Raw genomic sequence first — 27659 nt, forward strand, 5'->3', positions numbered from 1 at the left:
ATAACCAAATATGATAAATTCTCAGATGAAAACCACAGTGTTCAAAGCATGTGTGTGTGTGTGTGTGTGTGTGTGTGTCAGACTGTGTAGAAGTGAGGGGAAACAATCATGGTAATGTAATGGTAATGGTAATTCATATAACACAAAGCCTCATGACCATGTCACATATTCATTGCACCTTTTGAAAACACACTGAATAGATATATTGGATTTTTGAGAATATGTCTTTCGTATGGAGAGTAAAAAGTAAAAAAGGAATAGCTGTCAAATTCTGTTTGCAACTAAAGGCCACACAAGTCCTGGAAAGTTTGCCAAGCTTTGCCTTGTTTGTTTGCCTTGAATCTATTGAGATCTCGAAGCGGCAGACAGGTGGCAGCAATGTATAACTGCTGCTTGAATATTTACTGAGTAGCCCTATATTTTACAGTAGTGTCAAATTAATAACATATTATGGCTGGATTCTCGGACTATTAAAAGGGCAAATCTACGATAGGCTGTTTGTGTGTGTGTGTGTGTGTGTGTGTGTGTGTGTGTGTGTGTATATTATTACCATTTACAATAAAAAAATAAAAAAAAATATATATATATATATATTTTTATTGTAAATAGTAATATTATATATTTTTTAATAATAATAACGCAGTATAGTACAAAGTTTGAATTACCTACAAATTTACAGAGAAAGATTTATATTAACCCACTGGCCATTAAAATCGATGGTTAATCATCGCTTTACTTTTACTACAGAAAAAGGGGCATTCCCAGAATTCCCTGCACCTATAGCAGTTGATTGTCATTAGAGCCTATTTGTAATTCCGAATTTTTGAACAGATCTTAATAGCAAATTTAACAAATGTATACATTAACACACTTTAATTACATGTGCAGAATTGAATATATTTGCAATGCGTAATGCTTGTAACACCATCACTTTGTTTCTGCTTTTATTAGCCTACTGTTTTTTATTTTTACTCTAAATAAAAAATATAATATTAATGATCATATGATGATGATGATGTTAATCATAATACACAAAATGTATCACAATGGGATGTCTTTAGTGTGTGTTTTTGAATTGTGTGCTATTTTCTGAGGTGGAAGCAGGAAGAATTCTTCATATAGCCTATGTGACGTGATGGTTTATGAGTGAGAAAATAAACGCTATTTTGCTGACATCAGCACTGCGCCAAAAAGGACAGTTCCACCCGCTCGCTCCTGCCGACATTGTTTTCACTGATAGACTGAGCACACCTTCACTGGCAAAAAAAAAAAAAAAAAAAAATTCACTCTTTGTGCCTTTAAAAGTTAAAAATAACCTACATATCAGCTTATCTGTCGTATTCTTCGGGGTCTGTACATCTGCAGTAGGGAAGGTTGAATGCGAGGAGCAGCACGGGTAAATTATTGATTGGGCCGGTCCTGCTATAAAAAGGAAACGCCGCCTGGGTTCTGCACCTTGTCTTCAAGACGCCAAGATGAGCTACGGATCCGACTTCTACTCTGCCTCTTCCTACCGGAAGATCTTCGGAGACTCTACCCGCTTCTCAGCCTCTCCATCCCGGCTGAGCAGCTCCCGGAGCGGCTTTAAGTCTCAGTCCGCGACCCGCGCCAGCATCCCCAGCACCTACAAGCGCAGCACCCGATCTGCCTTTCCGTCTTCATCTTTGACTCTGGAAAGCTTCGACTTCACCCAGAGCACAGCACTTAATAATGAGTTCAAAATCATCCGTACCAATGAGAAGGAGCAGATGCAAGGACTCAATGACCGTTTCGCGATGTTCATTGATAAAGTTCGCAATTTGGAGCAGCACAACAAAGTGTTAGAAACCGAGCTCGTGACCCTGCGACAGCGCCAGACAGAACCGTCCCGTCTGGCCGAACTTTACCAGCAGGAGATCCGAGAGCTGCGCTCCCAACTCGAGGAACTTAACGCGGAGAAGAACCAGATGATGTTCGAGCGCGACAGCATTGAGGAGGACATTCAGAAACTCCAGGAGAAGTTCGAGGAGGAGATGAGAATGCGCGAGGAGGCTGAGCAAACTCTTAGAGCTTTCAAGAAGGACGTGGACAACGCCACCATGGTGCGCCTAGACCTGGAGAAAAAGGTCGAATCCCTTATGGACGAGATCAACTTTATGAGAAATGTGCACGACGAGGAGGTAACTGAACTCATGAACATGATCCAGGCTGCCCAGGTGTCCGTGGAGATGGAAGTGGCCAAACCCGACCTCACCTCCGCCCTCAAGGAGATTCGCGGCCAGTACGAGGCTATGGCGAATAAGAACGTGCATTCCGCTGAAGAGTGGTACAAGTCCAAGTTCGCCGACCTCAGCGAAAAGGCCAACAAGAGCAACGAGGTAATTCGTGCTAGCAGGGAAGAGCTCAACGAGTTCAGGAGGCAGCTGCAGTCAAAGACCATCGAGATCGAAAGCCTGAAGGGCACCAATGAATCGCTGGAAAGACAGATTCATGAGATGGAGGATAGGAACAACGCTGAGGTCATGGGCTTCCAGGTTGGTTTCATCAGTTTTAACTTTGCACGCATTTCGGTAAAGATTTTTTTGTAATTATTAAACACGCTGAGAATATTCATCTTCTCTTAAAACAACCGATCGTTATATAATTTGCTTAAAAATCGAATAATCAGCTTTTGAAACATATATGCTTCTGTGAACTATAGCCTACTGCAGACAAAAGATCCCAGTGAAATGGGCGTGACCAAAGCAATTGACTTTGGTTCTCTGTCCATGGTGCTAAAATGACTTCAGACAGTTATCAGACTAAATTAAATGAACAGCCTATATTGGATATAAATTATTTACTATTATCATCAAATAATGATGACAAAATGTCATTAAATAATGAATATAAGTGCTTTAGGCCATAAAAAATGCTTTTCCACAAGCATCAAATTTACATCTTAACAGTAGCCTACTGTAAATTTTCTTTCTTTCTTTCTTTCTGCAATGGATGTGCAGAGTCTCAAAATTAATGATTCTTTATTGAAATCACTGGTTTCATAAAGATCCTTTAACATACATGAAGCCTTTCCATTCCGCAAAAGGCTCTTAATAGTAGAATTTTTTTTTTTTTTTAGAATTTTTAGTTCTTCACACAAAGAAAAATGGTGTAAGAACTGTTCCCTTAACGGTCCTTTGGGGAACAGAGAATGCTTCTTCTGTTGCATAGCTAATTTCCCTTTGGAACCTTTATTTTTAAAAAGTGTATGGAAACATTTCTATTGTCAAATCAAGGAATTCAGTATAAATGTAGCAGTTTTTGTATTATAACTTTATCATGTAACATCATCCAGGAAACAATTGGGCAGCTGGAGAATGATCTGAGGAGCACTAAGAGTGAGATGGCCCATCACCTCAGGGAGTACCAAGACCTGCTGAATGTCAAGATGGCGCTTGACATAGAGATAGCTGCTTACAGGTAATAAGCAATGCTTGTTATTGATATGTGAAAGTGAATGCTAGTGAAATCTGTATTCTGTCCATTCTATATCAACATGTGACCTATAATGAAAATCAAGAGAATGGCTTTAATGTTATTAGCTGATGTTAAACAAAGCTGTATTCCATTGTTCTCTCTTCATTGTGTTTAACACCATAAATCCACCACTCCCTTCCTCACCACCTTTTCTTTGTTCACCTTCTCATTTATTATCCATCTCAGGAAACTGTTGGAAGGGGAGGAGACACGTATCAGCACTGGGATGCCCTACCCCACCCCTGCCTCAGTGTCCAGCTACAGCTACCTGTCCCGTATGTACAGCAGCACTAGCACTAGTGGAAAGAAGGAGGTCAAGGATGATGACGACAAACATCAGCAGAGCAACAAACCCGGCAAAGGCTCCTCCCAGTCTGACGACTCCAAGAAGAGTGACACAATCGACTCTGGAGATGTGAACCCCACCAACCAGAAAAACTAAATGTCTCAACCCTCTTTCTTTCTTCCTCTCCTCCCTCTGCCTTCTCCATTACCCTCTTTTTCCTTTTCCCAAGCAACCCCCCTCCACAAAAGGGGTCTCAGAGAGGAATTTCAACTTATTCTCCACTAATTCACCTCCCACTCATTCACGGCGCAGCAGTTCTTCTGTAGCAAACCACTAAATACTCAATACACACTATTTGATGCATATATTCTCTGTTTCTATCGTCACATTTAACTGTACTATAACAGGCTTTTCTCAGCACATTGCATTAAGGAAATGTCTATATGGTTAGCTTAGGTGAATTTAGCTTATTGTGCTGCAGTTTTTCCAAAAGCTAGCTCAAAATTGACTTGCAATTATATTTTCTGTCTTGCAATATAAGCTTGTTGTCTTTGCATCATGCCAGCCCTAGTAACAATGGCACTGGAGTATCATCGCATCAGAATTGCATCAGTTTCTTGACTCCAATTATCTTCTCGGTATGTTCATAATGCTAAAAAATAAAAAAGTAAAAATAAACAAGTAAAAATAGGAATCCAGAACTATACATGTATAGTTTTCGGAAACACTCCATACACCAAATTCCTCTCCAAGACTGCTCTCGATTCCATTTTAAACATATCTCACCCACTTGCCCTATAAAAGTGACAAGGATTTGAGCCTAATAGCAAGTCCTCACTGCATGAGGTGTATCTGCTCTTTATATGGTGACTACAGTATGTGGGTCCTACAGAAGTATACCTATACATTCATAGCAGTGTGCTTACTTAAGGCTGCATTAGTTGACCAGCTAATGGGCAACTCTGAGAACAAAATATTACACAGTACTGCTGGAACCTGCGCTGAATGCTTGTTATTAATACAAATTCTGACAAACACTTTATAGTCAATCACGTCAGGGCCCTTAAATGTATGTAAACAGCATTTCATTCATATCAGTTTTCAGAATGAAGGGGTATGGTGGAATGACTGGGAAAATAGGAAGATATTGTGATAGAAATAATAGAATAAAGATAGTGTGAGTCCAGAATTGGTTGTGTTTGGCCGGATGATACAAATATTATGAATTTATTAGGGAAAGTAACAGTCTATATTTAGAATTGAGAAAATGCATTAACATTTCAACATTTTACTTGTATATTTGTGGATGCCTGAAGCACATTTACAGTGTGGAAACACAGTTACTAACACAACTTTTCACAATGCATCTCAAACACCTATACTTCATACTTCAATCTATTGTACTTTCATACAAAGAAGTCACTGTCATAGCAAACCTCCATTAACTATGGGGTCAACAATGAATCCCTTTGGTAAATTTATACAATTTTTGTGAAATAATTTCAGAACACTTCTGCTACACTGCCAGGTTTTAATACCACTTGCCTCTATGTTATGATTTTGGTTAAGCCTGACTTGCTGCACTCTTTCTATAGCCACTTTGAACAGATTGATATAGTTGGGCTTAATTCACTTTAAGGACTGTATGATGAGAACCAAATTAAATGGAATTCTGTCTCTATCGGAATCAGTTTTTCTTAGCTGCAAAGGGAATTTGCTCTGCTATTTTTGGGAGAGTGAAAGGAGATTGCAGAAAGCATAGTGACACAATGTAGTTTGAAGGAGAATTTCAAACTGCACTGCCAAACTTTTGTAATCAACATCCCCAATAAAAAAGGCAACCCACAGTTACACCAGTAACAATCCGTCTAAAACATGCTACTGTTTATGTATGAACGCTCTCGGTTAAAAACAAAATGCCTTAAGCCACCAGCAGCTTTCTGAATCTGGCAAGGTGTGCATTAACCTGTTATTTCTGCTAAGAATGTGACATTGCTACAGTATCTAATGTCTAGGGGCCACTGTGTACTCGATGACTGAAAACTTTAGGAGCTGAATGTAGCTGATGTAATTTCTATTTAGTCATTATCTACTGCTGTATGGCACGACCAATAAAGACTTGACATTATGAAGCCCACCTTGATGTGTCTGTCCTTGTTAAATTTAATGTGATTTCTTAAAGCTCGTAGGAAATGGCTAGTGAATCTGTTACAGAATTGATGACAGACATTGTTTTCTGTATCAAGCATTGTGAAAATGAATTAACTTTTGCATTAAGACATTAAGTGTCAATATCCATTATATTATTGTGTGGTTTAAAACTAAACTACTGATGCATATCTATTATATTATGGTAAGCCACTTGAAATATGGGAAATAATTAATTTTGTCATCTTTCCAGTCTACCTGAAAGCACTTATGCACTAATGCACTTAAAAAAAGGTATGAGCTAGCTATCCATATTAATTGTTTGTATTCAAGTCAAAAACATTATTTAGTATCAACAATTGCAGGTTATCACTATTTGCAATATGTGGATGAAGTAATTTTATTGATTTAGCCAGCAGTTAATGCAAAGCGTTGATACTCAGCTTGATTTCCAAACCTTATTAAATGTTTATGTCTGGATTGTGGCTTATTCTTTTCAGCTAATAATTATAGAGTGGATTAGGGATGCTAACAATCTGAAGTGCAATAATTAATGAGAGGTTTTGATGCAAAACTCATTTGCCAAGTGTTTAGTGAGCCTATAGCAGTGCTGTTTTTGTACCATCGAGATATTAAATTTTTAGATTTTCAGGATTTAATTTTAATTTTAGTAAAAAAAAAGTGATTTTTTTTGTTACTTTTATTACATAATAAAAGTAATTATTATTATTATTTTTTTTTTTTGATAGAGCATCAGAACACAGCAGGAAGCCCACCTTCAACTTTTTGACTGTTGTGAATCAGTGACCCCATAATCCATCATGTTCTAGTTTATGTGAGTCTTTAGGGAAGAGAAGTCAAGAGGACAAGGACAATGTTGTATGACATGAATTATAAAATAATTATAAACAATTTGATAGTACAAAGGACACACATAAACCAGCTACAGTACTGCTGTATGTGAACACACACACACATACACACACACACACCTACCTACATAACCTTTCCAAGCCCACATATGGTGTGTGGTACAGGTAACACTTGTGACTGCACCTCTGTGCTGTTCTCTGTTGTAGACAGCTGTGTGGGTAATTAACATACACTGCAGTTATTCAAGATTTATATCCCTGCAATGCTTCCAACAAGCTACGAACATCCCATTGTGACAAATCCACCCTGAGAACCACCTCACACACGCCGAGCCTAAACAAAGACTTTATTTAACTCATATTCCATTGCCATTCTCTGTATCATCTGGTACATCTGTCTCCACCTCACTAACATCATCAGAGACTGCCATTCTGGGGAAATCGTGGGCTAATGGTTAGAGATTCGGACTCGAAATCCAGAGGTTGTGAGTTTGAGTCTTTTGGGCCAGCAGGGATTGCTGTGAATGTATGACCCTCAATACCACGACTGAGGTGCCCTTGAACAAGGCACCGAACTGCTCCCCGGGCGCCGCAGCATAAATGGCTGCCCACTGCTCCGGGTGTGTGTTCACAGTGTGTGTGTGTGTTCACTGCGGTGTGTGTTCACCATTCTTTATTTATGTCTTTTCTGTGACAGACATAAAGTAGAAATAGACTTCCTTGAAGTTACTTGGATATATTATCTTGGATATATTGTCCACATTTCAGTGCACATAGACTCTAAATGAGCTGTTCAACTATCCTGTAAGGACCAGGTTAACATGAGCAGCCAGGCATTAAAGATGAGTTAGAGACGTGCCCTTCGACATTGTATGAATGCATGTGTTTAGTATGAAACATATGATTAGTTCAGGTTTAATTACATACACTTAAACTGTCTAATGGAAATGTTTAGTTTTGTATAGAAAAGAGAATGCTGTTATTTAAAGGTAAAAATAAGGAGGTGTATGACAATTAATGTGAGTTTTTGGATTGTTGTATTTGTTGTGTTTAATTATAAAACAAAACCCAACTCAAGTTAATTTGATAAGACCATTTTTATTAAAACAGCAACTGAAGACCATCAAATAACTCGCTTTCACTATGGAGCATGTAATACATTACTGAAATAAAGAAAGGATTTATTAAAAATTAGCAACACCTGAAATCCCATCTGTATAACTGGCATCAAAATCTAAAGGTTCCTCACTTTCTAATGAAATAAAAATAGCAAACCTTTACCACAAGCCACTTGACACCAAATACATTTGATGTCCAATTTGCACCTTATTCAATTATGCAAAAGTGGTATAAAAGTAATTCTATTATGGTGTTTTTTATCATTGTTTAAACCATCACTGAGTGAGAAAAATTTGAACAAACAAACAAACAAACAAAAAAAAACCTTTCTGTGTTCCACAGAAAATAACATGAATGTTTGGAATGTCATGAAGTTACCAATATTCCTTAAAATGTATTCTTTAGTGTTCCATAGAACAAAATTAACTTTGTACAGGATTTGAACAACATAACTGTGAGTAAATAATCACAGATTTTTTTTTTTTTTTACAGTTTGGATTAACTATCCCTTCAAGCATGAATATGCACACAGATGCCACTGAATTATTCATGTTTTTTTTTCTCCTGGTGTGTTTGTGCTGGTGGACGGACAATGACTGGATGAGGCAACAGAGGACAAATCTCAACGGTGTCCTCAACACGACCTTCTCCTATCAGAGGGTAGTCATCTTGCACATGGTCAGAACCATTTTCTCAAACAAAAGAGATTTTATTAACAGATAATGGCAATCCGTTCTTGAAGGCTGCTGATAACAATCCAGCAGATGCCACCTAATTACCACACACATATATAAAAAGTAACTATCTATTTGCTAAGACACAATCTAAAACATCAGTCATTAACAAGCATTGACTTTATCAGTTCTTCAGTCATGCCCTCAGGCTCAACGAACCAGTCAATTTGATCATTACAAATGTCCCTCAAAATGACAGAGAGATGAAACAGTAGGTCAGTGATGAGCACAAGGCTGTTGAGTTACCTGTCAGTAAAGTGTTAACCGGCCTGCTGCAGCAACTGTTGCCGTGGATACTGTTACCAAGCCCCAACCCACTGTTCCCTTGCAGCAGTAAGAGATGCTTGTGAGAAGCCGCACGCACACTTCACAAGCCCACCCTACAGAAACCGTAATCTGTGATCAAGAGAAAACTGATTTATATGAAAGAACAGCCTGAAGTTCTGCTCAAAATAAGACTTTCAGTTCGCCTAAACAACTACATCATAGTCACTTAAAGGGCTTCCAGTGATGTGTTCCAGTGTCACCCCGAATAAAAGTTGAAACCACAGTCAAATGTGGTTAGAAATGGGTCTTAAATAAGGAATGAGGGAAACGGAGGTGTTTTACTCCTACAAGCCATTGTCTGTCGACCACAGAGTGGATATTGTTGCCATTATTGTACATTAAACATCTAATCAATTTTCAAATGCTGAAGACAGATCAAGTCCAGCTAGACCTTATTCTGCGCTGGAAATCCTTTACCGAATATGCTATATTATTACCAAATTTTGGATTCAATGTTTTTGTCAACTTCTTGCAGTTAGCACAGGTTTCGTATTTCTTACTAGTCACTAGTCATGGGCGATACAAAACCTGTGCTAGCTGAAAGAAAACAAGTTGCCAAAGAGATTGAATCCCATATTTGGCAATATGGCATAAAAAGAAATATATTAGCAATATTTTTGTAGGCCAGTCATTTTTGACTATGGTCCAGTTGCCTAAACAGTCTTCCAATCACAGTGTCATAGGGTTAAATAACATTTCCTTATGGATGCTAAATAATACAGGCCCCATGATGCAGCTGAATGAAGTTCTCATCAGCATTAGTAACCTGCAGGCTTTCCTGAGGGAAATAACTAGATACTGTGTAATGCGAGTGTTTAGAGTCTACCGTGAGTCATCAGCTTATGGGTGTCCTGGGGAGAGCGGGAATGAGAGTTCTTGAACAGAAATATCTTTTGTATTCAAAAGCACTGAGAAAACAGAGAAGATGCATAGCTGTAATTCACTGATACTGGGAGTTATGACGAAAACGTGTTGGAAATCTCATCCTCTGTGTACTGTGCTTTGGGAGAAAGCACATGATCCAGTGTCTGTCTGTTTTTCTGGATTGGTTTTATGTGTGTGTGTTCGTGGGAGAGAAACTGGGCTAAAAATAGAACAGACAGACACAACAGAGTGAGACAGACATAGCGATTGCAGAGAGACACTGACACCAGTCTACTGGATGCCTCAAAAATACTTTACAAACGCACACACACATTCTAACCCACATTCTATAATAAGAAATATCACCATTGGAGCAACTGATAAGCTTTTGTATTAATAAATAAATTAGTAAAATTAATCACAATTTATCTCATGTATAATTTTTGGTAAAGCTGTCCACAGAAATTGTGCAAGATTTAAAAAATGATAATAATAATATTTATTTATAATTGCATTTTTTATATATTATTAATGTCTATTAATATAACAATACATTATATTATATATTATTTCTTGTAAAGCAATCCACAGAAATTTCAAAGATGTGCTTGTAGGACTTTTTGGTGGGAGACATTTGCATTTATTATTTCGATCTGACATTCAACTCTGCAACATTTGCGAACATCAGAAATTCTACTTCACATTCATCTGCAATTCTATAGAGATTTGCCAGTTTTCTCTTCTTTCTGCAAACTATTCTAGTTTTGTTTTGTTGAAACAAGCCTTTGACAGTCAAACCTTTTAGATAACGGCTTTCAAAGGCCTGTGCCTATTCAGAGGAGGCTCATTATTTTGGCTGCAGTGGCACCAGACACCAGTATTTTCCTCTGAGACTTCTCCTCAAATGCACTACGGTTGATGGGTGCATCCTTTAGTGAGAACATTCACTCACAACAGATGGGCTCCATATCCCCAAGCTGCATATATTTTAAGCTATAGAGAAAGTTCACACCTCTACTTCTGCAAGTAGGTGACAATGAACCAGAGAAAGCTATGGTAAAATAAATAAATAAATTAAATTAATTAAAATGGCAAGAACAGTCTCAGACTGTTGACACTGACTAGTGTCCAAAACCTAAGGCATGCGATGACTTTACAGACTGCATATATATATTTTTTTATTGTAAAGCAGGGTTATTGTTAATAAAAACTTAAACTATAAAAAAAAAATGTTAATTGAAATAAAGTAATTAAAATAAAACAACTATTACATAAAACTAAATTAAACTGAATAAAAAGTTGCCTTGGCAACTGAAGTTGAAGCACTAAAATGATTAACTGGAATTAAATAAAAACTTATAAAAATAGTAATATTAAAAATAGCAAAAACTAATACAAATTACAAAAGCACATAACAAAACTACAAACAAATTTAACTGAAATAAACAAAAAAAGAGATAAATTAAACTACTAATACACATAATTATAAAATATAATAATGAATTAGTATTAAAATGACACTGTTTGTTGCCTTACAAAGCTACTTGATTTAACCCATACAAATAAGGTTTGTTGGTATAGATTTATGTATTTAGGTGTATTTCAGTGATGTTAAATAATATTGCTGACTTGAATAAAACCAGTTAATATAGATGTTATCATTTTAGGTTAAAATTATTATTATTATTATTATTATTATTATTAATATCTTCAGTGTATTTAAATAAGTGTTAGATATGTGCAGTAGTTGCGATCTGATGAAACCAAAATGTTAAATCAACAACACAAATCAGCACATGAATATGCACACACACACATACACACACAGACAGACACAAAGGTCAAAGGCGGGTCAAAAATCATCCAGGCTCAGCTAAGAGATAAGGCTAAAGTGTTATTAATATGACACATTCACAATTCCAAAACCAGACAAAAGCACTAAACTAAAAGAATGGATTGTTGGAATTTAACTATCTAATACTATTCATTTAATAAGTGAAGGAGAGGTGGAGGGCCATTTGTATACATTGTATGCATATTTTATGATGTAAGGACTGTTTCTGAATTCTGAAAAGGTGAGAAAATGAGACTGTGGCAGAGACAAAGATAAGGTTGAGAAAAGCAACATGGGCTAGACAGGAACAGAGATTGAGATTGTAAAGGGGGGTTAAAAGTGTTAGAGTGCCACACCCTGTGAAATGTGTGAGTGTGTGTGTGTGTGTGTGTGTGGAGGGGGGATGTGATGCGATGCGTGAAGGGAGCAGGGCAGAGAGCGGTTGGCACACACCGTGATGCATACATGTCTACTGCAGAGGAGAGGGAGGGGAGAGCGGCACTGCTGACACACAGGTGCACACAGACACACATGGATCCTTCACATTTGATTTGCTGCAGTGGATATGTACTGTGTGTGGGCAGTATGTTATGTTAAGTTCAGTACACTACAGTAGATAAGTTCGTTTCCTCATGGATTTGGAGAAATTTTACATTACATCTATTGCTTTAACATGACACACAGACATGTCATATAATTTTTTAAACCAGTGGGGGAAATAAAAATGATGGATGTTGTTATCATGTGTGACCCTGTGTATTATAAATATCCACTCAGTCACAATGTGACTTTTCAAGTTTGCATAGTAAACACATTTGGAGTGTCTCCTTTAGTGGCTGATATACAGACACATCCCACGATGCTTAAACACATGATTAATGAGACTGTTTTACAAATGGCTGTAGTAAATCAACACAACTTTGGCAGTTAAAGCTCATAAATGTGATATAGTATAGTATATATTTATGATTTTTTTTAATGATATGAGGCATAATATACACTCTTAAAAAGAAAGCTTCTTTATTGGCATTAATGGTACAGCACTATAAGGATCCTCTAACATCCATGGAACCTTTCCATTACATAAAAGGTTTTTCGCATTAATATTATTTTGGATTTCTTCGCCCAAATCTGTGCATTACACAGATTATTTCACCAACACCAAGTTTCATTATAAACTTTCATCCTAAAATAGATTTTTACATTTATGAATAAATAATAAAATAAAATACACATATGTCAAATCACATACTCCGGGTTTGCTTTGTTAAGATGAAGTTGTATACACAGTTTGAAGTTTTGAGATGCTTCGCAGTAAAAGATTCATATAATGCTGCCTTTAGCTAAATTAGTCTGGGTTCTGGATCATAGCAAAACATTTCAGAGAAGCATGTGTTTTTATTCTCGAGGGGACCACTGGCACGTCCATGCAGGTGATTCTAGGTTTTGTGTGCTTATAATTAAATAAGCAATATACAGCTCTAAGATTTCTGAGGTCCCCAAAGCAAAGGCTAGAAAAGTAGGAAACAATCTTATAATGCCTTTGTCAATTAAATGCCAATGGAACTTGAAGTCTTTGCTGATTTGTGTATTCAAATGCAAATGTTTTCTCTCTCATATGAGAAAGTGCTTCTTCTTTAGCAGTTCTAATCTAAGAACACCTGGTTCTTCAGAAGCAGACACGTTTTTTAAGTGGTGAGCAGGATTATTATTTGTTATGATTCTTTCCAAAGAGACATGATATTTCCACATCTGACCTGGAGTGTGTTTCCTAAAGGCATGGTTATCCAGCTATGGTCTATTGTTACCAACATAGTGCAATATTTTTAAAGTTCTAACAAATTCACAAACAGCACCACAAAGTTATGATGCTGAACTACAGCCTCATTCTGTGATCCTGTGTTTAGAGGCATTGTTTCTTGTTAGTATGATAGACTTGCAGAGATCATGTGCTTGGGCACTATCAGTCTTTTTTATTTAGCATGTGAACACATTCACATTTTTACGTGTTTTAATGTTTAACCAATCAATCAATGTTTTTTTAAAGAGTGTACATGTACATGTACATAAATGCGTAAGAAAACAATGGAGTATGAGAGTAAGTGGGAACCAGCGATGAATCAAACATCAATTAAAGCAAATTGACTTGAAAAAATAAAGAAATAAATAATATTAATAAGTCAGGTGCCAGTAGCAAATTGGAAATCAATGAATTAGTTATTACGCAATCACCTGCCTGTGTCATTATTAACGATAGTCCTATATTGTTGAATCAGTGTGGTTCAAATAACCACAAATAATGGTTTTGAGAAACTGTTGTCGTGACTAGCTGGTTTGTTTTTGCAGCGATGCATTTATGGTATAATAATTAGCGAGGTGAATTGGTGAACAGGAAATACCCCCTGATAATATCATTTGTTAATGCAAATGACATTACAGAGTGTGGCAAGGCACTATCAGTCATTTCTTATATACTGTACTGATGCTTGATTACTCATTTTTGTATTTGACTTGTAATAAAACATTTTCACCCAAGATCTGGATTCTCTTCTCTGTTTTCTCTCCACAGGCAAATAAGATGTGTCACCAGAGCCAGTGGCATTATTTTCAAAGCTTGTAGAAATGTAATTCCAAAGGCAAGTACTACGTTGATGTCAGTTTAAAATATATTTTGAAAAGGAAGAAGAAGATATTTCATGATATTTTCTTTCAAATCAGACTACATTACAGATAACTGTCACACTATTCAAATGATTCTACCAAAATCTAAACAGATGACATTTTAAAGAGGTTTTCATGAATATTTCTGTATTGTGACTCATTGTGATGAATTCCAGCCAGGATTAAAAAAACAAAAACAAAAACAAAAACAAAAAAACCTTGCTATTTGGATGGATAAATAAGTAAACAAAATAAATAAATAAATAAATACAATTGCATTGACAAAGCAGGTGTTTATTTATACAGTATGCTACATTTGTTCATTTTTTACGTATATTGTAACATTTAATAGTTCCCCAAATTCTAAGATATAAGAAAACAACATGAATATAAAGACTAAAGATTACTGAGTGAATAAATGGTGATGCTCTCTTCATTGTTTAAGATGACCCCTGTTTTCAAAAGCGGACAGAGGTCAGATGGTCTGGCTTAAAGGACACACACACACACACACACACACACACACACACACACACACACACACACACACACACACACACACACACACACACACACACACACACACACACACACACACACACAGAGAGAGAGAGCTGTTCAGAAGCCTGTGTCCAGTCTGAACCACCTGCCCTGATTTCTTAATGACATGTCAAGGACAATTAAATTGCAAGTCCACACACACAAACACTCACACACACACAAGGTGTGGGTCAGGAAAGTCTGAGTTTTTTTTTGTGGTGAGTCAACACTAGCGACAGACAGCAGTGAGAAAATCAATTAGGCTGACTATAATAAACAGTGTATTGGGACATTAGAAGTATGTGCCTGTTTGTTGTGCAAAGCCAATGCCACTTCTGCAGCGTGTGTCTTCTTAGAACTCAGTGCCCCTCTGAGTGCTCATCTGTGCATGTGAGAAAACACAATTAGCTCAGCATATTTTGTTTTTTTTATTATTATTATTCACTGAAAAACTAAGCTAAAGTAAAAATACATTATGACTTTGTTATCTTTTTTTTTCATTTATATATTTCTGCAAATAGTGTTAAATGTAAAGGAAATTTTATGGAAAAGGAAGGAGGGGGTAATTTGATCAGGAAATGTCACAAGCCAGGTTCAAACTCGCATTACCTACAATAAATAAGACCATGATTCAAAGCATGTGCACTAATATCTATAGTCAAACAACATGTTTGTGATAAAGCAGGGATTCACAAACTGTTTTTATTTATTTATTTTTTGTCAGCTGAATTCCTTTTACCTGAAATATTTACTAGAAGTACCCCTGAAATTTTAATATGTCAGCAATGTTAACAACACATTCATGTATTCGTGGTTCTCTGATCTTGCCATACACGTAAACAAAATATTTAAACTTTTTTAGTAATTGTTTTATATTTATTTATTTATTTTATTCCATCATAATACATTTTTTATTTATTTTTGGTTACATTTTAATTTTGTTTAAATTATTACCATGCAGTCAGCTCACAAATCCCCTGCAGTTCGGGTTGTGAACCCCAGTCTGATATAAAGGAATAGATTAAAACTAAAATTCAGTCTTTATTTGTTTAAAATAACAAGCAATTTTAGTACATTCTGCACTCATGTGTTTCTAAAATGAGGCCATTTCTATGCTATTGTGTTCTACAGGAAGCTAGTGATCATTAGTAGTCTAGAAAGCAGAGAAAAAGCAGTCTGTGACAAAACAATCTCAGGGGAGGGTTTCCCCGTCATACACCCCAGAGCTCTCTAAACATTCATCCAGCTGAGCTTTACCCTCACAGTCACAGCAAATCTAATGAAATGGTTAAATTAATTCAATGAAGTATCAGATAAAGGATCAAATGAGGTTATTACAGATTTATTTAAACCCTAAAGAGAACTGGATGTATATAGGCTGATGCATTTGTAATGTACTTCGGGATTCTCTACTGTAGTTGGTTGTGTATTAAATGAACTGTAATGGATCAACGCCAGGCCTGTAAAGTTGTGTTCTGGCAGTCATCCTTGGCAAACACTCCCTGCAGTAGGTCTTTGCTGACATACAAGTAAAACGACACCCCAAAGAGTTCAGCTCCTGCCTTTCACAACATAAATCAACACAGCTACAGTCTGTAATTGAGACATTATTGGATAAATTAAACTGATTTTTTTATTCAATTTTGTTCAGCTCTTTTTTTTATAATTCTATCTTTGCAGCTGCTGAGTTTCTTATGTTCTACTACAAATTGAGGTGCATAAAGTGAAAAAAAATTGCGTACTGTAATATACATACAACTAAAACACAACATTCTCAGAACTTTGGCTAACGTTCTCTCTTGGCAAGGTCTTTAATAATGTACTGAAAACATCAACGCTGAAACATTTTTGATACACCAATAATACAGTTTTATTTTATTTCTATTTTTTATTTAATTTTTTTTACATTTTACTACTTACTACTTGTTTCAGAACTTTCAGAAAACATATGGTAACATTGTCATATTGTTTGTCAAATGATAAAATGGAATGTTCTTTTAACATTTGCATAATCAAGAAAAAGTGTTCAAAACTGGTCATTTTGAATGTTTAGGGAAGATCAGAAATAATGTTTTTCATAAATTAATGGATATACGTTAGCAAAATATTCTTAGATCATCATCCACATATCCTTTAGTGAAAAAAGACTTGTCCCTCACAGGTCACTGGTGTTAATATAGGCTGTTTAGCATTAACCCCTTCCATTATGCATCAGTCGCTCTCTGTCACACTCCCCTCATCCATCAATTACACACTGAGTGTGTGTGCATGGCCGGCATTTCTTCTGCAGCTGACAGAAGATAACTAATGAGAATTTTTTATTATGCTTTTCCATGAACATTCAATTAGAATAATACTGCAAACAAATATAACGTTACCTTTTTCCTTATATTTTATTCAAACAATTGAAAAAGCATTGAAAAAGTTAACAAACAACAACAACAACAACAACAACAAAAACACCAACATTAAATATCACTGAATCAACCTAAATACTTTAAATTATACCATTTTATATGGGTTAAATCAGACATAGCTCTTTATAGTATCATTGCAGGTTACCACCAGTGCACTCACACACACACACACACACACACACACACACACACACAAAAAAAAACATGAGTCAGATGTAAATGCAAGCAATGCAATATTCTTCACTGTACCATAATAGCGTACTATGCAATGCTGTGCTGTGAGCCTGTGGTTCGTCTGGAAGTGTCTGCAAATGTCAGCTGCTGTTGAATTATTCAGTAAAGCTAAATAAATATAACATCTCAAGGAAGCACATTTATATATATATATATATATATATATATATATATATATAATAACCCATTTCCAACTAATTAAACTGCAGGCTCACCATTGGTCTAAATGAATTTAACAAATTCAGTTAACTGATTTAATTGAACTCTACTGAGTAGTTGATCAGTCACACATAACCTTGTCTGGTGCCACACTCTGAAGGTTTTGTAGGTGCTTTGATTCATTTTTACACAGTCATGCTGTCTCCTACTCTATTTTGGGACAGAAAGATACTGTTGTATGGAGCTTGCGTGATGCTCAGCGCCATAATTTCAGAGAGGCCTTGTTCAATAATTCAGACTAACATTTCCTCAGCGCACAGTGAATTAAGATCCCAGTGTTCCAGCAAGCATCAGTCTGCCATTATAACGCCTCACTAGACTAAATGTAACAGCCATCCACCCCCCCACCCCCACAACTCACTGGAGAGAAATGGAGAGAGACTCACATCAGTGCAGAGAGTCGTCAACCCCCTCAAATGAACTACTAAAAAGTGGATATACCTTTTTTTCAGTGGGTGCTGATATCCATATAACATGTTATGAAGATGAAGATCTGCACACTAATAATATTAAAGTGAAAAAGGAAAAATATATAAAAAAAAGTAAAATAAAATAAAATGAAGACATCTCTGCACTTAGGCTAGCCTTAAAGGATTAGTTCTCTTCCAGGATAATAATAAAAAATCCTGATAATTTACTCACCCCATTTCATCCAAGATGTGTATGTGTCTTCAGTTGCAAATAAATTACGCTTTTTGAGGACAACATTCCAGGATTTTTCTCAATGTAATAGACTTCAAAGAGAACCAATGTTCTGAAGGTCCAAAGTGCAGTTTCAGCGCAGCTTCAAAGGACTCTACATGATCCCAGCTGAGGAATATGTTTCTTATCTAGCAAAACAATCTGGCATTTCCTAAAAAAAATAATTTTACCGTATTTTCAGCACTATAAGGCGCATCTTCAATGAATGACCTATTTTAGAACTGTTTTCATATATAGGGGGCACGGGATTATAAAGCGCATAGAATGAGAAGGGTATTCCTGCACAATCGGAGGCAGCGGTTTTAGGACCCCGCCTATAGGACCCCGGTTATAGGACCCTAGTTTTTTCTGACAGCGCCACCTACAGACCTGGATCACTGAAAACACTCATTTGAGATGGACGACATGGACAATCAGACTGTGAGTACTGATATTAAATTAACTTTTATTACGAAGCAAAGTTTCCATAGCTAACTATGAATTAATAACTAATTCCCATTCATTTAGAATTGGTATTCTAGATGTATTAATTACTACGACGTTCTTAATTCGTGGCCATGATTTAATGAATCCTTGTTGCGTTTTATAATAAGTAAATCTAGCCAGCACATTCATTTAGCTTAAAAGATGAGCATGAAAGCATGCTGATGTTAAATGCTGATGCTTACTGTATTAGTACGGAAATTTGCTTAATCGTTGTTTCATCTTATTAGTTAAGTATAAAATACCTTTCATAATTCAACTGCCTGGTTGCACTACAAATTAGCCTGTCGTTTTGGCATTGTCAAAGTCTGTAACAATTAAGCCTAATCTGCAGGCCCGTGACACACACAGTCCATGGTTATCATGTGTTAGTTTCTGTGAGGTTCTGCATGGCCAATATGAATTTTATGGATTTGGTTAGGATCATTGTAGGACATATGATGAAAAAAATGCACTAGGGTTATTTTAATTGAGATGACCTCAAAATGTTCTATATATAATATGATCTCTCTTTTTCAAGATGCATATAACCATCCAATGTTCAGTAGTGGTATTATAGTATATTTACATTAATATTTTTCATAGGCCATTATAAATGCCCTGGCTGTCCTCCGGAATGTCTCCTTATAGGAGGCTGAGCAGGTCTTCCTTTCAGGTCTGGATTATCATTGCAGGTCAGAGTAGATTATTAATTATTTTTGATAATTAGAGCTTGACAAAAATCCTTATTTTAGATGAAAATTTCAGATGGCACTTAGAGGCTTTTGCATCTGAACTCTTCATATATATACATATATATATATATATATATATATATATATATCATATATATATATATATATATGTCAGTTTCAAGGGCGTAACTTTGGGTCTACCATTGGGGGGGTTAAACTCGCGGCATATTTATTTATTTATTAATTTATTGTATTATTTTCTTGTGTAAAAGGTAACATGCTAATTTGCATAATTTAATTATGCAATCCCCCCCAAAACGGGTGACTGTATTGGAGCAAACAGCAGTTACAATTCAGTGACATTGGTTCTACACAGTCCCTGGCACCCTCTGGCTTTACCTCATAGGACACTGGCAAACGAACATCTAGTCAGCCAACTCCAGTCAACAAAACAAATCATCAGCTAACTCAGTGTTTCTCAAACTTTTCTGCCATTCCCCACTTCAGAGGTAGGAAAGGGTTTCGAGCCCCACCTGTCCCCAATCACCCCAACAAAATGTTAATAAACTAGGCTTTAAGTTTAACTGTTAAAATGTATTTTATTAACATCACATTTTAAAAACTTAACATCAAATAACAGCATTAAAAATTTTCAAAAAAAGAAAATGAAAGTGCAATTATATTATCACTTTGCATGAAATAAGACTCAAAATTAGATTAAAAAAAAATAATAATTGTGTTTGCATTTAGCCTCTGATAACATCAATACAAGTGTGGACTAACATTAACCTAGTTGTGCTTTGATTCATTTTGACACTTTGCAAAATCCATGCAAAAAGAACAACAAAAAAACAAACAAACAAACAAAAATACAAATAATCTCAAATTGAACCAGAGGTGGTAAATTCCTAATAATGTACGTATTTTTTTAGGTATTTTAATAAGATAGATACCTAAAATACGTTGCGCATACAGCTCAAGTAATGCGATCGTTATAAAGGTGTTTGAACAACAAAACACATCCACTTGCACATATTTGACAATCGGAATATCAGATATATCCTGCTATAGCTAACACATTTGTGAAATTTTGAATAAAAAAGGAAATAAAAGCAGATCATCAGTCATTCAGCACTATTGTGGCTACGGTGTGACAAGCAATGAATGGCGCGTCTCCATGGGAACCATAAAGCGATACTACGATCAATAACGGTAGCCTTGAAATACCTTTAAACTTACGTGTGAAGAGGTTAAGTAACGTCAAGGCTTACATTTAAATGTGTCTTTGTTTTGAGTGTATGGTCAATAAATAACGGAATTAAAAAGATGGGCACAAAACCTGTTTGTCATGTTTCTATTCCCCACACTTTGAGAAACGCTGAGCTAACTTAACAGCTAACTTAAGGGTAGGCTACCTCCGTTTGGTCAGGATTTTTTTAAGGGTACCTCCGTTTTTTTCTTTTTTCTTTTTTTTTGGCTGGTGTCGACAAACAATGAAAAATCGTTGTCTGGCTGCCTTTCAGTGTCCTTTTCATCTTTCCGTCAGCTTTCTCCAACCATTCATCCCAACGACTGCGCAAAATAGTGAACAAACTTGGTACAGAAAGCGGGTTGGGTAATACCAGAGACTTTGGTAATACCAAATCGGTGCGGTGGGCGGGGGGTACATTACAGATTATTTAAAATATGATACTATCTTTCTTGCTGGCAAATGAAATTAATAAAGAAAATGAACAAAAGTATTCATTCTGAATATTTCATATCTATTTTAATCTGAATGATGTGATGATATTGGGGGGGTTATATTAGCTGGATCTGATTTTTGGGGGGGTCATGACCCCCGTAACCCCCGTGCAAATTACGCGCATGGTCAGTTTAAGTGCATATGACATGATTTTTCTGAAAAAAACAATACAAGATGCAGTCGGCCAGATGATGAACACAATTAACAGCAATTATTATATGATGCAATCACACTTGTAGCAGCATTTGTTAGTTCTCTTTGTTGATTCAAGGTTAGCATCATCTGAAGTCCTCTGAGGGTCAGCATCATCTCTTCTCAGGTGTTCTGGATCCAGACTGGAGCTTGTGTAAATCCTGGTGGCAAAACATAGAAACAAATAGAGACATCATTAGCATAGCTGCTGTTCCAACAAAGTAAAACTAATTAGTTTAACCCAAGCTAAAGAATAAGAATGCACATTTGATCAGATACAACTGCAGTCACAATTTAAGAGATACATTATTCGAATGCTTGGCCAAAGAGATGTTTTTAATCTAGATTTAAACAGAGAGAGTGTGTCTGAACCCCAAACATTATCAGGAAGGCTATTCCAGAGTTTGGGAGCCAAATGTGAAAAAGCTCAAAAACATTTCATAAGTGTTAAATCAGAGATATATATATTTCAGTTGAACATGTTAAACAAATATTTCTTATTTAATTATCTCTCTCTCTCTCTCTCTCTTTCTCTCTCCCACTCACTCACTCACTCTCTCTTTCTCTCTCTTTCTCTCTCTTTCTCTCTCTCAGAGTTGAAGCCTACAGCCATGTGCAGCAACTGATGGAAAAGGGAGTCTTTTTGGCGCTTTTGTTCTTGCATAAATTATATATATATATATATATATATATATATATATATATACATACAAATTTTTGTATAATCATTTAGTGACTGCATATTCTGATTCCATCTTTATTTTACCTGATAACGAGCAAATTAGTTAAACGTAAGGAGGTTAATCAATATACAGTATAATTCAAGAAACTAAGACTTCACTTTTTCAGTTTTAAAGATTGATATACATTTGTAATTTGTTTTGTGTAAATTGTTTAAATTTTACCTCTGATGTATTTTGAATAAAAAACTTTTATATTTATAAAACATAATAAAAATACTCCTGAGATTAAATGTCTTTCAAACTATGTATGTACAAACTAAACCACCTGGGTCTTATAACTATGGTCCTGAAACTGCAACCGTTGCTATATCATCCAGTTCGGTAGGTGGCGCTGTCACACAAAAAAACTAGGGTCCTATAACCGGGGTCCTATAGACGGGGTCCTAAAACTGCAGCCTCCGGTTGTGCAGGAACATACTATTGGCATAGAATAGAAGATACTGCAGTCAAACGTTTGACTGGGTTTGCGTTATGCATCCACTAGATGGAGCTGTGCTAAAGGGAATGTCAACATTATGACAGAACGCCTTGATCCTCATATAAGGCGCTTCGGATTAAGGCGCACTGTCGTTATTTTAGAAAATTATAGGCTTTTAAGTGCGCCTTATAGTGCTGAAAAAGTTCTGGAAGTGAACTAATCATTGAATACGTTCAATAAAATAAAAAAAATCAGCTCATTCTGATGGCACCCATTCACTGCAGAGGATCCATTGTTGAGCAAGTGATGTAATACTACATTTCTCCAAACTCATTTACTGTACATCTGTACACCTGACAGTGAGTTCATTTTTCAGTAAAATCAAGACATTAATTTGCTCTGGTGCTTAAAATTGTATAATAATAATAATAATAATAAAGATTATTTACCTCCATCTCTTTCAAGGTTAGTTTTCACTCTTTCTGTATTTACTAATTCTTTACACAGTTTTGTTTTTCCCCAGTGGTTATTGCGACTTTATTTATGTTTCTCAAGTGCCACATCTATTTTCTCTCACTAGTGGAACTGTGGTTGACTGTAAAGTCGTTTCGCTCTCTGTAGTTACGCAAATCTCTGTAATTAACACGCTAGGTTGAAAACACCTTCAGTGAGACAGAGAGATGAGATGACAAGATGTTTCTTTTATTGGTGTTCAAGTTTCCAAAAAAATCTAAAATTGTTCCTCGCAAAAAAATAGATGTCACAGGAATTATTCTGGAGGCTATACACTGAAGCAGAAGTTTTTTTTTTTTTTTTTTTTTTTTTTTTTTTAAGTGAACTACATATTTGTTTCAAGAAACCAGACTAAACATGATGTCACCCTCTTTTTGAATGTAGATCTAGATATAAAAGCATCTGCAAAATAATTAATGTAAAAAATGATATCACTGGCTTACAGTATTTTGATCATATCTGTGTGTCTTGTGGTGCAAGAACAGCATTGGCAGGTCAGCATAAGGCATTTAAATAGAGATAATGAATTATGCATACTGTATGTGGTAGGATCTATTTGTCATTTTAATGTGTCAGGCTAATTTATGTGAATTTCTGTTGACATAATATGACATTAATACACCAAAGTTTTCATATCACATATCACACATACAGTATATAAGAAACATTTTTTGATGTTAATGCCCTTCACAACCTTAGATTAAAATTTTTCTTTAGTCCACCCACCATCTCCCACGTCTTGACAACCCCCCCCCCCCCACACACACAAATACAGTTCTCTATTCTTCACTCTCTTCCTCTGAGAAGATATGGAATGGGAAAACCTATTTCATGGAATGAGAAAAACATGGGACACCAACAGAAAAGTTCTTTACCTTATTGGTTTTATTTCCTCAGTCTGCACAACAGAACACAAATTTATTACTTAAAGCCACACGTGTCAGGTATGAGACTTTTAATTACTGTATACATGTTATTTCCCCAAAATCACCTAGTGCATTATAGGAAAGGGCCTGTATTTAATTGTTAGAGGAAGTATATTGATCTGACAAAAGATTAATGTGCGTTCAGACTGACAGTAATTAAACTATGTCAGATCTGCTGTTGCCTTGTACACACACAGCTCCTGCCTTCCAAGTTCCACCTCCTTCCACCAGCAGTACAATCTATGTTCACGAATAAAACTACCAATTAAACAGTTTTAGCACATACAAAGTCATAAAACATCCCAGCACAAATCAGATCACTGTATGAAACGAAACCATAACATTTCCTCATTAAGAGCCGGCTTATTGCTAAGAGATTTAAAATGCTTTTGCATCAGCCAATCCATGTAACATGCACATATTCACTTCATAAACGTTTTAACAAAGATTAAGTTAGCTGATGTTCACAGGGACAGTCAGTGGGTTCCAGTGTTGTTTTTTTCCCAACACTCTGCAAAATATCTTCTTTCAAGTTTCTACAAAGGAAAGAAAATCATATCGGTGACCACATGAAGGTGAGCAAACGATGACAGAAGTGTCCAAAGGGGTGGAGTATACCTTTAAAATGCCTGACATTATATATGCCTGCATATCATGTACAACCTCACAGAATACTAATTTAATTAGGCTTCCCTACTATATTTCATACTATCCACCATATTTCTTTTTTAAAGTAAGGTACTTTCTGTGAAGAAGTGAGACTTCTGATTCATTAGCCACTAGATAAATGACTAGAAGAATAACCAAGTGCAATAACTGTTGCGCTACAAACAAGTGTGTTATTTATGATTACATTTATGCATTTAGCATAAGCTTCTATCCAAAGTGACTTACAATAGAGGACTATTAGCAGTTTCTCACAGACATAACAATATTCATCATATACAGTGCTAGGTTCACACAACTAAATTAGTAAACAAAAGCATAACATTCCAGTGAAAAATGAACATACTCACTCTTAGGGTGTGTTTACAATTGGTAGATTTGGTTTGATTGTTACAATTCATTTGAATAAGCGTGAACACTGCCATCCGAACGTTGGTGCTCACCAAACAAGCAGACAGAGACCCCTGAAAAGGCTGCCTTAAATGGATCAGTTAAATATTTGGTCCGGACCAAAAGAACTTTGTAGCTTGTGTTACAAGAAAATGTGTGTGATATATGATGCCTAGCAAAATCATTCTGAGCTAGTGGGAGCCACACCCTGCCAGCCCAGCAGGAGGTCTCTGATCACAGGAGGAGAGAAAGAGAGAGAGAGAGAGAGAATATCCTAAATGTCTAAAAAATATCCTAAATGCATATAAAAAATGTAAGAAATACTGGGAATGAAAACCTTCCCGAAACTGCATACACAAACACAGCACCATCAGTGCGTCTAGTAGTGCTAAATAAAGCATTCTTCACATGATCATCATTATTCCCTTTATATGCTTTTTACGATACCCCTATGATAAATAAATACTTTTCAAAAACCATGCCTTCCCATTCCACAGTTTCCATGTTTCCACAGTATTCAACTAAAACAAACTGCGGAGGGCAGTTTGAAGTATTGCAAGGGAGAGATGCTGTGCTGATCTCAGGTCAGCAGTAGACAAAAGGCAGATGGGAGATGCAGCAGTAATGATTGCAGACTGGCAATAGCTGACTCTTCCTTTTAATTGCAATTGATCAAACAACGAATCACAGCAACTGATCCAAAATCAATAATGGTCTATTGTGAGACTCAAACCTATGCACATGTCCTCAAACCTACTGTATATGCACATTTCCACAGGTGTTTTCAATTGTGAAAATATGTTTCATATTTATATATAAAATATGATCAGGACTTTTATATAATAATAACTTTGATCATATGGATTGTCCAACAATGGATTTTCCATTTTAAAGGAACCAGATGAGAGTATTGACACACAGCACATACTGTGTGGTAAATCCATGAATGACCACACCCTGGTATCAGACTGCAATAATTGCCTGCTATTTCTCCCTCACACTCAGCAGCACTGCAGTTATTATGTAACACACCGCCAGTGAGTGACTCTCCAACACAGATCTCATATGTGACTTTCACCATTCAACTCTCGCACCCTTCACTGTTCACAGTCAGCCAACTGTTCTGCCATCATCTCATCAAACTCTCATCCTTAAATTAGCCACAGCAACTAACTATTTAACTGCAACTAACAGATTTAGGGTGATCATTGTGTCTGTGATATAATTATGGTGTTAAATGCTTAAGTCATGCTCGGTCTGAACAGCACAGTCTTTGACAAGCGTATCTGGATAGTGGATGTTCTTTACATAAACAAAGAATGCTAACGAATGAGTTATTCACTAGTCTGATGTACATTAAATTATTTCTAAAATACTGATATACTGTCATATGTTTCATATTTACAGGTGTTTTTTTTGTCTTCTATAGCTAAGGTAAATGTTAATGTGAAACAGTTGGGATTTAACAGTTGGAGTTAATTAAACTTTTGCCAGAGCCACTATACCTACTCCCCCAAAGAATTTTAAATAATATAACTTTATTATATATTCTTTTTTAAGCTACACTTTTTTTTTGTTGTTGTTGTTGTTGTTCCAATACGGTCTTTGTCGCGTTAGTATTCAATGGCAATAACTGAACTACTGCGCCATCTGTTGGTCAGTTGGAACATGCACTATACTGCAAAATAGATAAATGATTCTATTTTCCATAACATATTTTATAACAAGCTATTATTTGATCAAAACAAAACAAAACAATCTCTTTCTGATGGAAAAACTCCAGACAATGTCAAGGATCTAAGTACAATAGGTTGGTGGATCTTGCAAAGCTATCAGTTGTAGCAGTAAACAGGAATGAGCCATGAATGTGAATTATTATCCAGATCACAACCCAGCTTACTGTCTAACCTCTAATGGATAAAACCAGGTGTGGTGTGGAGGACAGATAACAGTATTATTTAGCCGCCTGGATTGATTCAAATCAATTATAATTAAAAACAAAAGAACTAAATGATTCAATTGCCACAAGAAAATGCAAACAGGCTTATGTTCTAACTAATTCAGCCTGGTGATTATTGATGCTGCTTTCATCATGGTATCTATAATTGGATGTCTGTGATAGAATGAGGAACTGCCAGTCAGAATATGACAGATAGGATGCGATCTATGTGATATTAGGCACAGTGGAGTATTGAAATTATTTTTCCACAGATTTTTTTTTATGTTTAATTTTGAACAAAACATAAATACTGTAGGCAAAGTAAAATGAAGACATATATAATTTATGTGAAATCTGCAAATGTTATGTCAGTGTCTTCTCCACTCACCACGCCTGTCACTACAGAATAATACATTTAACCATAATCCTCCCTGGCCATAACACACAGACTCAGCTCAGTTTTCACACCTGTTTGCCATCAACCGTCTCAGATCCTCTATAAAAGCAAGCACCGAACGC

The 27659-nt window shown here is 36.0% G+C and overlaps 1 protein-coding gene across 1 annotated transcript; it reads left to right on the plus strand.

Moving 5' to 3' along the window:
• Nucleotides 1–1280: 1280 nt before the first annotated feature.
• Nucleotides 1281–4273, plus strand: LOC132142512 (alpha-internexin-like). The gene is made up of 3 exons (XM_059552445.1): nucleotides 1281–2513; nucleotides 3314–3438; nucleotides 3682–4273. Exons 1-3 carry the CDS (start codon nucleotides 1476–1478, stop codon nucleotides 3935–3937), a joined length of 1419 nt encoding a protein of 472 aa, XP_059408428.1. The 5' UTR covers nucleotides 1281–1475; the 3' UTR covers nucleotides 3938–4273.
• Nucleotides 4274–27659: the final 23386 nt, after the last annotated feature.

The sequence above is a fragment of the Carassius carassius genome, chromosome 6 (genome assembly GCF_963082965.1).
Source record: "Carassius carassius chromosome 6, fCarCar2.1, whole genome shotgun sequence".
Classification (NCBI taxonomy): Eukaryota; Metazoa; Chordata; class Actinopteri; order Cypriniformes; family Cyprinidae; genus Carassius; species Carassius carassius.